The sequence below is a fragment of the Plectropomus leopardus genome, chromosome 24, assembly GCF_026936395.1.
Source record: "Plectropomus leopardus strain MGB_pleo_1.0 chromosome 24, ASM2693639v1, whole genome shotgun sequence".
Taxonomy (NCBI): domain Eukaryota; kingdom Metazoa; phylum Chordata; class Actinopteri; order Perciformes; family Serranidae; genus Plectropomus; species Plectropomus leopardus.
In genome coordinates, this window is record NC_142199.1 from 8,608,820 (window position 1) to 8,623,771 (window position 14,952).

Here is a 14,952-nt window from a genome sequence, read left to right on the forward strand (position 1 = left end):
TCAGACTAGAGCATATGGTAAATATGTAGGGAAATTTAATATAAACTTCCTCACACTTTCCTCTATTGTCTTTTTTTTCAGCGTTCACTCATCAGCTACAAATCCAAAATGGTGATGCGGTCGATCCCAGAACTCTTGAATGATTCGTCCAACCACGTCTCTATCGCTGTGGCCCGCCATTTAAAAGAAGGCTCCCCACCACCCTCCTCTTCCTCTGACTCAGATGCAGATGTGGATGAGCTTCCCTTCATTCCTATGCCGCTGTCCATGGTGTTTTCTGGTTCCAGGGTGTCCCTTAATGAGATCCCGGGGGACGACGATGTAACTGTGTATACCAGTGCTCCTGCTAATGGGACAAGGACAAAGGAGAGCATGGAGGTGGCAGGTACGAGAGGAGGGGCAAGTAAAAGGGAGAAAGATGAAGAGGAAACCCCAGATGAGGAGAAAATGGAAAAGACAAAACGAGCTCCCCTTAAAAAAGGATCGAGTGTGGAGTCGGAGGAATCACAAACAAAAGCCAGGAGGGCAACCATGAGGAGAGGCAGCTCTGCTGATTCAGCACTACTGCTCCACATTGACCCAGAAGACGAAAATGCAAACAAGGACTCAGAAGCAAGTAACAAGAGCCTAAAAAAGGCTGTTTCTATGGAGCTACCCAATCGCAGTCCAAGCCCGGGGGCGGCAAAGTTAAGCCAGGAGGATTATGCCCTAAAACTGGAGCTGATGAGACAGCGGCTGCTCAGGGGAGGAAATGTGGACAAAAAGATGAGCGGCCTGCGAGGGCCCTTGTTTGAAACACTCGGCATGGAAGACGAGAGGCGGACGGGGTCTCTTGATCGGAATTTGAGGAGATCCAAAGCGGGGCAACTGACACTCACAAGAGCAGCGTCTTCAGAGAGCGCTGGAGAGGACACACCAAAGACCAAAGTTTTTCGTAAAAGCGCCTCCTTCACTCAAGGAGATTCTGAGCCAATGCCCCTACACCGGCGATTTGGAGCCCCCTTAGAGATCCCATCATTTGGTAATGGTAGCATAGAAGGGAAAAAGCTCCAGGAGGCAACCTCAATGTCCGCACTCGCAGAACAAATAACTCTGGAGTCTGCTTCACCTAAACAGAAGGCTTCCTTTATCCTCCCAGGAAGCTTGGACCAAGAGCAAAAACAGAACAATGTGAAAGAACATGAAGATATGCAAAGTATGAATGAGAGGAACATGGGTGGGATGACAGAGAAAAGGACCAAAAACCAGTTAGAAAAGACAGATCAAGTAGAGTCTGAGTCAAGATCACCCTCTATAATTACTCCTATAATTGTAATAGAGGAGGATGATGAAGACGAAGAGAAGAAAGACGATCAGGAGACAAAGCAAGATGGAACGCAGAATAGTAGACCATCACCTGCGTATGCAAGTGTTGTTCAAGCTGTTGCAGTGCCATCTCAACCATCTGACGAGGCCCAAAGCAAACACCCAGCTGCTACAGCCACACGGAATGATACAAACTCTATAGAAATCCCTGCATTACCTGAACATCCCGCAGTATTTGCAAAAGTAGCAACTGCTGATCGATCTCCTGGTTCTGTTTCCACATCGTCAAACCCTGATCTTGCTGCCGCCCCCCGCCAGCCTGTGCTCCGAACCGACATTAAAGACATCGACTCAGAGGAGGTTTTTGAAGCCAGGTTCAAGAAGCGGGAGTCGTCTTTGACCCGTGGTCTTCGAAAACTGACCAGGAACAAATCAGAGGAGAAATCACCTGTACTAACCCGAAAAGGAGGCGACGGAGGTGAAGAGATTTACAGGCCAGGGCCGAGGGGGGCACCTCTTGAAATTGTATCAAAAGGACTACAGGAGAAATCCAAATCTGTTCAAGATTTAAGGGGAGACGATAAGGAAACAGGCCTCGGCCTAATCGGGCGGTTTTCCTTGAGGGCCAAGAGATCAACATCCGTTGATAAGAAGGGTGAGAAATCAAAGGAGGAGAAGAATCAGGATGTGCAGGAAACAGCTGTAAGCAAGAGGGTTTCATGGGCTATTGGTCGCAGTAAGTCCCTGGATACAAAGGAGCTGAACAGTGCACAGAGGCAGCTCGAAGAGAGAGAACAAAGAAAAGCTGAAGAGTCATCGGTCTCTGCAATGAGGCGCAAGTTTGAGTCCAAAGTGGCTGGAATCTCTGCCAAAATTCGGACCCAGTCAGAGGAGAGGAAAGATGCCGGGGGAAGTCAGAAAGATCTGCTGCAAAAGGATTTGAAGAAAGTCACTGATTCCCCTGTTTTGGCAATGCGAAATAAGTTTGAGAACAAAGTGGCTGGAATTTCCTCGAAAATCCGCAGTCAGTCCGAAGAGAGAAAAGAAGGTGAGGAGGGAAAAAGGACACCTTTGTTTACCCGCCATCGTCATTCCCAATCGGAGGGGCGAGGACTGAAAGGAATGGGCATCCCTGAGAATCAACTCGCAAAACAGACCGGCGCTGCTGCATCCAAGGAATCAGTGGATTCCACTTCTAGCATCCATTCCGAAAAAGCCTCAGAGACTGACAGGCGATCGAGGTGGGACAGGTGGGGTTTGACAAGGAGCAAGAAAGACAAAATGCCCTCGCAATCTGATCTGCCTTCAATGGTCCACAAAGACGAGGGTTCCTCAGTAAACCAGCAGTTCATCCGCTCTCCTTCAGATTTTGCCCCTGTGTTCCACATCAAACTGAAAGATCACGTCTTATTGGAGGGGGAACCTGTCACTCTCAGCTGCCTTCCAGCTGGAAGTCCGCATCCAGAAATCACATGGACAAAAGGTATTTTAATTTGCCCAAATGTTTTGTGGTTTCATCCAAGAAACTGCCGTTCAGTTGCTTAAAGTTTTTGCAGATACTGTTTGCACCCAGATATCTTTAGTCAATAATGTGAGTTACACATGGGTGTTTTCCTGGACATCCTAGCAACATCAAATATAATATTAATATGTCTATGTAATTATTCTGCTAAGTTTATGTACACAGTGTGCATTCAGCAGCTTCATAAAAACTGAAAATCATAAGCCAACTAAGGGCTCATTGACTTTACAAAGAAAAGCAGAAATGGGATACATAAACAGCGATACAACAACAGAAAGCCAAACAGTCCTACTAAACACAAGCGAGAAGAAACTAGGATAGAGTTAGGATACAATTTAAACCAGAGGACAGATAATGCAAGATGCAGGACGCATAATGTCAATATAAAATAATACAAAGAAATAGAACATTAGAAACAATAAAAGCAATCAAACCACAAATACATGGAAATAAAATGAGGCGTGGCCTGTGAGGCCATTTAATACATGGCGACATGTGGACGGAGAACTCTTTTACTAATTTGTTCTATTACACTTTTTAAAAATGTTTTGTCGTCCCCTTTGTCGTATCTCACTTGGACTACACTGTCCCCGCAATTTCCAGTGGTACTGCTCAGTTTCGTCCATATCCGTAAGCTTTCAAAAAATATCCACAATTACAGTCACAATTAACACAGAGTATGGACTAAAGGCTCCGTCCATGTCGATGTACGTATCTAATGTTGCGCTTAAATGTGTCCTTACTCTAAAAATAACATGCCAACTTGCACAGGACTCCTGTGTGAAAGTCCTTTGCTCTTTTGCTTGACCCAGTCACCCAACACATCTTACAACTTTTTTTGACTTTGTCACTTGTTCTTGGTCACCTGACTTTCTGGCAGTATAGTTGTGAGTTTTTTCTCATAAAATTTACTATTTTAATCTTAGAATATCTGCGATTATTGATTTGCTTGCCCTAATCCTGACCACTTCCAATCTCAATGCATCAATGTGACCAATACTAGCCAATCTCAGCCCGCAGTGGGATCCATAATAACGCGTCGCAGGGAGGAGTGTCATTAGCTGACTGTTCTCACCCTGGTTCAAATAGACACTGTAAATTTTTTATGTCTTCCAGATCGAAAACCGCTGGAGGTGGATGACAGAATCAACCTGATGTCCCACCCAGACGGCAGGCAGCTTCTCAGTATCATGAAGTCCAGCCGGAGAGACGCTGGAGTTTACGAATGTGTGGCGACCAACCCCATTGCCACCATAACCACCTCCTGCACATTGTCCATAGCTTGTAAGTAGCTCATTCAGTATTCAAAAAGCGATTTAAATAATGTTGTTGTTGTATAGAATGGGGAAAATGGGAGTTGGAAAACATAATTCATTAACGCTGCAAATTACAACATGGAGGGAGTCATTTCGCCAGAGGCACAGCTGCTCCTTTGCCTTTCACGGACACACACTAATTATCACCATGATGTGATGTATTTTACATAATTCAGTTTTAATTGCAGGAAGAATGGTATGAATATTGATACAGTTGAAATGAATATTAATGCCAAGAGATTAACTTTACAGTAAATTAACTAAATGGATTTTTGGCTCTTCTTCTATTCATCATGTAATAAGAACAAATGATGCTTCCTGCGATTTAAAATTGTCTGTGGCAGATCAAGACTCCATTCATGCCTTTGCACAAACAGTGTGTAATGAGAACAGCAGTGCTCAGATTCTGCCAATGCTGCTCACAGACGCAACAATAATAATGAGGCTTTTGAGGCGACAGCGGGAAATATATTTCTCAGATGTCAGATGCAATCGATTGCATTTGAACTTTATTTGTTATGGCTTTGGACTTGTAGTTTTTTTAATCTCAACCACTGATGCTATTTGTCTTCCCTTGGTAATCTATCAGCAGTGTGAAAAATACTTCAGACAGCTTATCTCGCCTCAAGCATTGGCTCCATTGTTCCTGCCGGCGCACGGGCTAAATGGGAAATGCATTTTGGAATTAAGGAAGAACACTATTTGTGTCAAATTTGGTTTGGTGTGACAACAAACTCGTCATCTGGATTGTTTTTGTATTCTGGGCAATGCTCATGAATACCTTTTTCTGTGGTATCTTGAATCTCAGTGAACATAAATGAATATACAGAATCAGTGACTGATTAAACAGAATTATAATGCAGACTGCTCTATACATGCTGCTCTAAATACAGAGGGCCTTATATGTCTTTCCCATGAAAGTCAAACATTGGAGTTTGGGGGAAAAAAAAGTGAAAAAACTACATTAATCAAGCATGAGTGACGATGATTAAACAGACACCCCCCAGCTACAAGAAGTCAAACAATTTAACCAAATGTCAGAAGAGCACTGACTGACAACTGGCCTCCGGGATGTGCAGTAAAAAAAGTCTGCTGTTAGTTTTAATGTGTGTCTGTATGCCATGTCAACTAATTTGTTCTTTTTTGCTCTCCTCCATTTCCACCTCTCAATCTTGCCCTTCTTAAGGTGTCCCAAAACGGCCAGGGACCCCTGAAGTCCCGCAAACTTACAACAACACCGCCCTGGTGCTCTGGAAGCCAGCAGACACCAAGCCTCCATGCAGCTACACCCTGGAGAGAAAATCAGAAGGTAAGTGAGTAGTAAAATCCCCTCCCTGCCTTTTTTTATTCATCATTTAGCAGCATTCAGCTTATCCAAAAAATATCAAATAAGTTGTGAAATCCTGTGCTGTTATTTGATGGTTTTAAAATGACATTTCCTTTGGGTTTTATTGTCAGTGTTATGTGTTTTAGTCACATGACGCAAAATGAAATTAAACTCAAGGTGTCAAGCTCCGAGGAGTATGTTTAAAAAGCTTTAACAATGTTTGGCTTTGTGCCGTCTGCAGAGAGCGCTCGGGGAAATAAGTTTCCAAATCCAAAGACACCACTTCGACAGAGAAAATGAGTCAGGCCGCGAGGGAATAGTGACTGTATCAGTGCTGCTGTCACAGCTTTATGTCATTATGCACGATGAATCATCATTATCTCATAATGTGGTGGATGAAAATGAAGTCACACTAAGTTGGAGTAGCAGATTTTGGAGTTTGTGAATATTTATAGAAGTTTCTGGTCTGATAGATTTCAGTTAGGCATTTGTCAGCTTGTCGTTTCATTCCAAATTTATCCTTCATTGATGTAGGTGCTTACAGAATAATGCGTCACTACCTCATTTACATTTTAATTCACTTAGCTTTCAGCGTACCTGCACACTGTGACAGGTGATTTTTCAGCAGGTAAACTGAGCATTAACTTGTTTGTTTTTGTATAACATTTTAACATGTTTGTTTTTGTATAACATTTTTCTTTGTGCATGTCCAGATTTTCCATAAGTTTGACAACACCGCCATCTGGTGTTCAATATGGGACTTCTAACACACCACTTTCAGCTGAAAGGAGCTTTAACTTTGACTTATTTGATCCTTTATTCTCTCAAGAATCACCTTTATCCTCTTAAAAATATCACAAACAATACATTTATATCCAATATGCATACATTTAAAGGTACATTATGTAGGATTTAGGGCGATATATTAGTAGAAATTGAATAAAACATTCATAACTATGTTTTTATTGATTTAAAATTACCTGAAACTAAGAATTGCTGTGTTCTTATCTTAGAATGAGCTATCTGCGTCTACATATGGAGTAGGTCCTTTCCTATGGAGTCTGCCGTGTTGTTCTACAGTAGCCCAGTGTGGACAAACCAAACACGCACTCTAGATAGGATTATTCATATTTTCACATCGGCCACAGTGTTCTCTGTCCTACACGTTTGGGACATGGGAGAATTTCAGTTCTGCAACTTCACCACTAGATGCCACTAAATCCAATATATTAAACAAAATTCCTGTACATAAGTAACCATTTATCTCACCATTAAATATTCTAACAACATATCAAAACATATGCTCTGATAAATGATAAATGTTTTATAAACACACAAATAACAAAAATGAGGTAAGAAAAGGGGGAAATAAAAAGCTGGGGTTAAATGTAACCAGTTCAATATGATTAAGTTTTAAAATATATGTAATATGTTTTTATGTTTATCAGTTACAGTGAGGGAGAATATATATATATAATTGTTATCTGTTAAAGTAACAGAAATAATGTTTCCTTATATTATAAAATAAATGTTATTTTAATCAGTTACAGCTAGAGATAAATAAAAAATGCATGATCAATTTACAAAGTAAATGTTATTGTAACTAGTTTCAGTTACTGAAAAAATTATAATGACAAAATAAATACAGCATTAATCAGTTATGATTACTGAAATTGTAATTAGATTACAAAATACGTGTAATTGTAATCAGTTACAGTTACTGAAAAAGTATATAATTATATCACAAATTGACTGCAATTGTAATTTATTTCAGTAACTGTTGCAGTGAAAAACAAACTCCCCTCCTTGTAATACCATTATTGTAGCTCAGTTTATGTAAATGAGGATGTGCAGTCCCTCGCGTCTGATTGGCTCCTCATAGACTGTCGCCGTGTAAGAACATGATGATGCTTAAACTTAAATATTGACAAATATCCAGAATGTGGTTGCATAGCTCAATGCTCTTTACATGGAGATCACAGCAAAATCATCATACAGACCCTCTGTCCTGCAGGGGATCCGAACTGGCTGACGGTCGCCACTGGCGTCGTCGACTGCTACTACAACGTGACCGACCTGCCACCAGGCGGCGCCTTTCGGTTCCGCGTCGCCTGTGTGAACAGGGCAGGACAGGGACCACACAGCAACAGCTCCGGTCCAGTCAGCCTGGACTCAACAGGTAGTGTGTATGGACGCAAAGTGTAAATTATTGAGAGAGTTAACTCTTTGAAAACAAACCAAACTGGTTTGATTTCGTTAAAAAAACATGATAAGAAGCCAATGAGCAACATGAGAAGATATGACCCAAAAATGAGCAAGAAATCAGTAAAAATGAAATAAATAAAATAAAAATTCCTGGAAAAAAAGAATAGTTAAAAAAGGAAATGACTTTTCAATATACTGTATAATAATGGTAATTATGGTTATAATTACATTTTCTGAATCTACTGATTTCTTGCAGTCTGCAGGACATTCCTTGCCAAGTTGCTCATTGCATTTTTTTCCAGTGCTTTCTAAAGAAATTAATTTGCTCAGCTTTTAGAGAGTTAAATATAATGCAGCATGTAAGTGCTGTACTGGAAAGAGATAACAGTTTACACTGGTGTGTTTTTTGAATGTATTTATTCTGTTGTCACAGGTGGAGGAGCCTCACCTGCTGTGGCCGTTGTAAAAACAGTTCCCGCTCCTCCTGTTGTCACCTCCTCAGTGACCGTGCCTTCTCTCAAACCAGTCCAGAAAAGCGCTCCCAGGATAACTGCCTCCACCATCACCTCCACCTCTCCTCCACCCTCAGCATCTATACCTTTGGTCACTCCCACCCCTCTGCCCTCTCTGCCTTCCAGCACGGTCGCAACCACGGAGAACGCCCCAAAATCAACCTCCTCTCTTCCCTCCTCCCCCACAGTCAAACCACCTCCACCTTTTGTCCTCCCGAAACCCCAGAGTCCAATCAACATTGTGTCGCCCATGACTCAGAGCCCACCAGTGTCACCACCACCCCCTCTTGTCACCCCGCCATCAACGCCAACCAAACCAACAGTGGCGTCTGTGCCCACGTACGTCCCCACCACCACCGTCACTGCTCGGGTGACTCCGACAGCTGTCTCCTTCTCCCCACAAGTGCTCCAGGCCTCCAGCCTGAGCCCCATAGGTGATGGGGCCAGTACCCCCACCAGAAGCGCACCAACAGGACGCACTACGCCCTCCACGGCTCTACGACAGGGGGTGCCACAGAAACCATACACTTTCCTGGATGAAAAAGCAAGGTGAGACACACACTGATATTTCAGTGAAAAATAGTGGCTAAAAATAATTAGAAACATCATGTTTAAGGCTTTTGTAAGATAATCATTATAGGTTATTTTTTTGGCCTGTACTGCAATATTATGTAGGTGATGGGGCTCGTGCAGCAACGTCCTTTTAAAATGCTTTTCTATTTATGTGAGGAGAACATACGAAAATAATTCTAAGTAAAATCAGGACATTTTATCTAAGTATTAAAATTAGAAACACTCAGTGCAGAACATTTTTAATTAATTTAATAAATAAAAATAATCAGAATTACTCAATTAAAAAAAGTAGCAAGTCATTATATTTAAGGAAGCTGGAACCACTTTTTTTTCGGTCAATCATTTGACTACAAGCAGTACTTGTATATTTATGAAAATGTGTCTGTAGATCACTTTCTGCATGAGACCCATTAACTAGTTAATTCTTAACTGGTTATTTTTTGTTTTAGATTTGAACCATTTGTTCTCTAAAGGAGAATTTTACTAAACACGTCCAGTGTTGCCAGTCTGTAAAACCTGCAATAAAGCCTGCACAAAGCAGACTCCAGGAGCTGTTGAAGTTAATTAATTCTGCTTTTTATGCACTGCTTTACGACCTGATGGTCTAATTGCACTTTCAAATTTCCACTATGCTGAAACTACTATTTTGGGGACATTTGCTCATATTTTTTGTGTCTTGCAGTGGTTAAATTCAACTTATGATAAATATCAGTATAAAATTTAGGCTTTTTAGGGCTCCAGTTTGAAAATATTTGCCTCCTAACAACCATATAAAACCTTCGGTGGTTGTTGATATCCTTCATGATGATAAAGAGCAAGAGTGATATATATGTCATAATGATATGGTTGTTTAAGAAAGAAACATTACCTAAACAGACTGGATGCAGAAAAAAAGACAACATATTGAACCGTCTTGATAAGATTGATCTTTTTTTTTTTCAGGGGTCGTTTTGGAGTCATCCGAGAGTGCCGTGAGAACACGACGGGCAAAATCTACATGGCCAAGATAATCTCCTACAACCAGGAGAACAAGCAGGAAGTCCTGAAGGAGTACGAGATCCTGAAATCCCTGCACAACGAAAAGGTCATGGCTCTGCACGAAGCCTACGTCACGCCGCGCTACCTGGTGCTGGTGGCTGAGTACTGCACGGGCAAAGAGCTGCTGTTCAGCCTCATCGACAGGTAGGAGGGTGGACGTGTCAGCTCATACTGAGAGACACAAACTCAGACAGACGTACACAGCAGGGGACAGAGAGGAGACCTTTATCTTCTTAGAGGCAGTTTGCTCGGTGGGTTGAGCAACAATAATTTAAATGAAGACTGATTGTCCTTTAGATCAACTTTTCCTTTGATAGTGAAACCAAGTTTTACTTTAGCTGCTTTAAGTCAGTGGTTCAGTAATACTTTACTGATGTTATGATTGTTAATTATTTAAAGTGGATATGTTTTATTTATCTATATTTATTTGTATGATAATAATTGCAAATATAAAGGCAGACTGAATTCATGATTCAAGATATTGATTTGTTACTTGGGTTATACAAGTATAATTGTGTGAAGTACTTTTTGCTGGGAGGCTCCACAACAAACAAAATAACAAAAAATAGAAAATAGAAAAAATATTAGATAATATAATAGAATAACAGAGTATAAGAAGTAATAAAAAAAAATCAAATATTTTTAATGTATACATTTAAGGCAAATAAAAAAAAAAAAACATTTAAAAAATAAAAAAAGCAGAATATTGTATTCTGTTCTGCAATTCCCTAGGGAAATTTAAACACATTAATTTGGTTTTCAACAATATATTATGTTGACTATACGGTGGGATAAAGTTGGACACACGTGATATTTTTTATTCATATCACTGTAAATTATATCATCTAATTAATTTTTGTGTTTATTTTTATTTATTGTGTGTTTGTACATGAATATATCAAATTGCTGTTTTTTATTTAGCATTTATTTATTCAGTGAAAGTTGCCAACAGTGTCGTACTCATACATTTTCAGTCAGAGGATTTGACGTAATGAAAATGTTTTTTTTTTCCTCCTCTTGACAGGTTTCGTTACTCCGAGGATGACGTGGTGGGTTACCTGGTCCAGATCCTCCAGGGAGTCGAATACCTTCACAACCGCCGCGTCCTCCACCTGGACCTCAAGCCTGACAACATCATGGTGACCAACCTCAACGCAGTCAAGATTGTGGACTTTGGAAGTGCTCAGCACTTCAACCCTCTCATCCTCAAACGCCAGGACTCAGGAGCAGGAACTCTGGAGTACATGGGTAAGGACAACAACATCTACTGACATAACATTGTCCCTAAATCCAAAATTTAAAGCAAACTTTCTACTATTTCTGCAAAAAGAAGACTGTTTCTAAATTTTCATCATCTTCACAAATGTGTTCCAAGCTCCTGAGATGGTAAAAGGTGAAGTTGTCGGTCCTCCTGCGGATATTTGGACTGTTGGCGTTGTCGCCCACATTATGTAAGTGAAACGTCCCTTTGGAATTTCCTTCAATATATTTCATGACATCACATAAATAATATTTCCCTTTCTCATGAATGTGATATCTTATGAATTCCTCAAAGGAATATCTTTAAATTTGGTACAAACTTCCTCTTGGACTAATCACTGAACTGATTAGTTTTTAGTGTTCGGAGGTCAGGAGTCAAGGTCAGTGTGACTGTCCCATTCTTGTAGACGCGATATCTCAGGAACACCGTGAAGGATTTTTTTTTTTTACAACCATTAATCAATCATTAATTCAATTAGAAACAGCAATGAACTTATAAACACAAACACACACATAAACATTCATAAAAACAAGACTTTGTGATTAAGTAAAGCACTAAAAAACTGGAGTATGTATTAAAAGCAGAAACTGAGGAAATGCTTCCATAAGTGCGGAAACACCAGAGGCAGACCAGGACATAAGGATGAACTGATCGGAATTTAGTGGTCAAAGGTCATGGCCATGTTTTTGACCATAACACAAGAACTCATATGGTAATTATGACCATTTTCACGCAAGTGTCTAATAGGATAAAATGATGAAGCCATGTTATTTTATATCCAAAAAACTAATCTTGGGTGTCCATCTTGTCTTGATGATGGATGTGAAGCGTCCATGTTTTCACAGACACAGATGTAAACTGTAGCTGAAACTTGAGTGGTTTGCAGAGGCATACAACAGTGAAGCGCTAATTCTTGTTCTGTGTTTAAAACCAGGCTTAGTGGTCGACTTCCCTTCGAAGATAAAGACCCTCAACAAATCGAATCCAAAATCCTGATGGCTAAGTTTGACCCGACGAAACTGTACCCAAATGTGTCCCAAAGTGCCTCCGCCTTTCTCAAGAAGATGTTGAGCAGTTACCCCTGGTGAGTGCCCCAAAAACTGGTGTTGTGACTGTCAGTAAAATTCATTCTTTACAGTCACTTGCATAGGTAGAAAGGTGTTCTTTATGCATATCCAGGAAATGAATGAATGTCCAAACAGTGTTGTATAATTTATTGCAGAATCATGATCGTTGATGACTTTGTGGTGTGATGTGATGTGAATTTGAAGTGATCCAATTTACCTTTACTGCTTATTTGCTTTGTGGTAATTACCCCTCCATCGTGACTTTAAATATCTTTGTCTACCACATAATGTGACGTCACAGACTGTAAGACCTACACTACCATCTAGTGGCCAAATATTGTAGTCTTCACATACCAAACTAAACTACTGCATATAACAATATAAAATATACACACATGCTAATCGAGTCCTGCAACTGGATTTTACACTTCCTGAGAGGGTGCGGCTATAAGCCGACATTAATGATAACCTAGATATTTAAAAATGAAATATTGATATCATGTTGCTAATAAATACATGATAATATTGTGTAAATAATCCAGAACTTATAAATAATAAATAATTTCCATTTGGTTATTGTTACAGACTTTCCCTCCATCTACCTACATTTGTATTCTGAGAATAATTTGGTCACCAAAAAAGACAAAATGCACAATAAACATAATATAATAAACATCTCCATATTTTCTACAGACATGGCAATAATATTGTTATGTTGGTGTCTCTTGACCATGTAAATTCTGATATCATGCCAGCCCAAATATCCGGTAATAGCAAATATAAAATGTAATGTTATGTGTATTTCCAGGGCGCGTCCGACTACACGAGACTGCTTCACACAAGCCTGGCTGCAGGACTCCTACCTTATGAAGCTGAGGAGACAGACTCTCACCTTCACCTCCAGCCGACTCAAAGAGTTCCTGGTGGAACAACAATGCCGCCGCACAGAGGCCGCCACCAAGCACAAGGTGCTGCTGCGCACCTACCAGAGCTCACCCCAGTCCCATGTGCCCGGGACTGCGCCGCATGTTCCCAGCCCGAAGTGACATGACGGTGAAAAGGCAGCACCACACATAAGTTGGATCTGCCACAAAACACCTCTGTGAACCAGCGCTGCATGAAAAAACGTCAGCCTGCCTAACGGGCACAGGTTACGGCACAGGGGACGGGCAGACAGCTGGATATAGCTTAAATATCCAAAGAAAAGACAGGAGTCCAGGTGTTGTTTTGGGAGACTTTAACATTCAATGCTAGGCGATGAAACAAAAACACAAAGGGAAGAAGAAGCAGATAGTCGTTACGTGTGCATGAGGTTGATGAACTGCTCTGAAGCTGTTAATCCACTGAAAGGACACGGGATGTTCTTTGGTTTTCTTTGATTGATTGCACAATTTCTGTGAATTCTGAAATTGCACATTAATATTTGGTTTAGATTTCCATCTCCACTCTGCACGATCAGCCTGGAACATTATTAGCGTTTCTACTACGCAACCTTGTTTTTGTCACTGAACTTAGTAGTAAGCAACTCATGTGAATGTACCATGATTTAAGCTGCTAATTTTATTTTATTTTATTATTTTTTTTGCATTTCATTTTAAAAATCAAAACCAAAAATATTCTTTTTTTTCTTTTATTGAAATCGTTTACTTTTTTCATGTTAATTTATTTGCATGTGTGTGCGCGCGCGAAGGCATTTTTGTTTCACTTTTTGGGTTAGCATCGAGGCAAAAAAATTAAACATAAAAATAAGGAGTGTCTTTGTGATTGGTGTTAAGATTCACACGGTAAAAATTTTAGGGTGAGCTAGGAATTTTTGGTACTTCTTGTTCTGTGGTTCAAACTGTAATAAACTATGAAAAGCAGTCCGTGATGTAGATAACATTTTACTCTGAAAAGTCATACACTGGTAAATTGCTGTGGTTTCTCAGTATTACCCATCGGTCGGTCAGGTTGCTTCAATCATGATCTCCCAGTCAGTGCCTAAATCGGATTAACATCCAAAATCTTGTAAATGTGTCTCCATTGGTACTAATTCACAATTGATGAATTATTTGAACAAAGCAAAAATTTGACTGCAATATTTCAACTTTACACAGATGCATATAGATTCTTACACCCATGCAGACATTTCTACATGCACACGCACACACACACACACACACAGCATATACAGCAGTCCTTGTAATAATAGAACGTCTTGTGTATTGCTCTATCACAGTGTTCCTTTTTGTATGACTTTGGACGGTTGAAGATTTGTAAATGTACTAATTTGCGGTGTTTATATGTGGAAAAAGTTGAAGATGTTTTTATGAGATAGTATGTAATAAACTATTGATACAATTGGGAAAATTAACTTGACTTGTTTTCAGTTGCTTCCAAAAAATGCATTTATACAAGACAGCACTGTACAACCAACCAGCTGATATGTAGTAGTGTGCTCAGGCTTTTTTAAACATTTTTTTAATTTATATAATTAATAAAATAAACAATATAATATAATGTTATATAATACATTTTTGGGGTGAGATAAAAAAAAATTGACAAAGGCAAGGTGTTTACACAAAACCTTTCATTTACAAACATACCTTAATCTTTTAATCTTTTTTTAAAAATGTATTTATCTAAAAAATAGCATTGATTAGCCCAAAGCACAATATATACTTAACTATATAAAATGTAATATAATATAAAACTGCATGTGTAGACACTGCTTTTTAAGTTTATTTTGACTGGCATACTCTTTAACTTTGTAATGTTTTTTGCAAATATTTTGTCTTTGTCATGTTTCATAATATAATATAATATAATATAATATAATATAATATA

General features: G+C 39.6%; 1 protein-coding gene across 6 annotated transcripts in view; it reads left to right on the forward strand.

Annotated features, from left to right (window-relative positions):
* spega (striated muscle enriched protein kinase a) overlaps nt 1-14,479 on the forward strand; it is an 88,381-nt gene extending 73,902 nt beyond the window's left edge. For all 6 annotated transcript variants that reach the window (XM_042512895.2, XM_088074294.1, XM_088074295.1 and 3 more), the window contains 10 exons: nt 82-2,788; nt 3,944-4,111; nt 5,330-5,452; nt 7,485-7,649; nt 8,109-8,736; nt 9,703-9,942; nt 10,823-11,046; nt 11,174-11,249; nt 11,994-12,143; nt 12,935-14,479. In XM_042512895.2, coding sequence (XP_042368829.2) covers nt 82-2,788; nt 3,944-4,111; nt 5,330-5,452; nt 7,485-7,649; nt 8,109-8,736; nt 9,703-9,942; nt 10,823-11,046; nt 11,174-11,249; nt 11,994-12,143; nt 12,935-13,172 — 4,719 coding nt within the window. In that variant the 3' untranslated portion in view covers nt 13,173-14,479. The remainder of the gene's footprint in view (nt 1-81; nt 2,789-3,943; nt 4,112-5,329; nt 5,453-7,484; nt 7,650-8,108; nt 8,737-9,702; nt 9,943-10,822; nt 11,047-11,173; nt 11,250-11,993; nt 12,144-12,934) is intronic.
* The last annotated feature ends 473 nt before the right edge of the window (nt 14,480-14,952 follow it).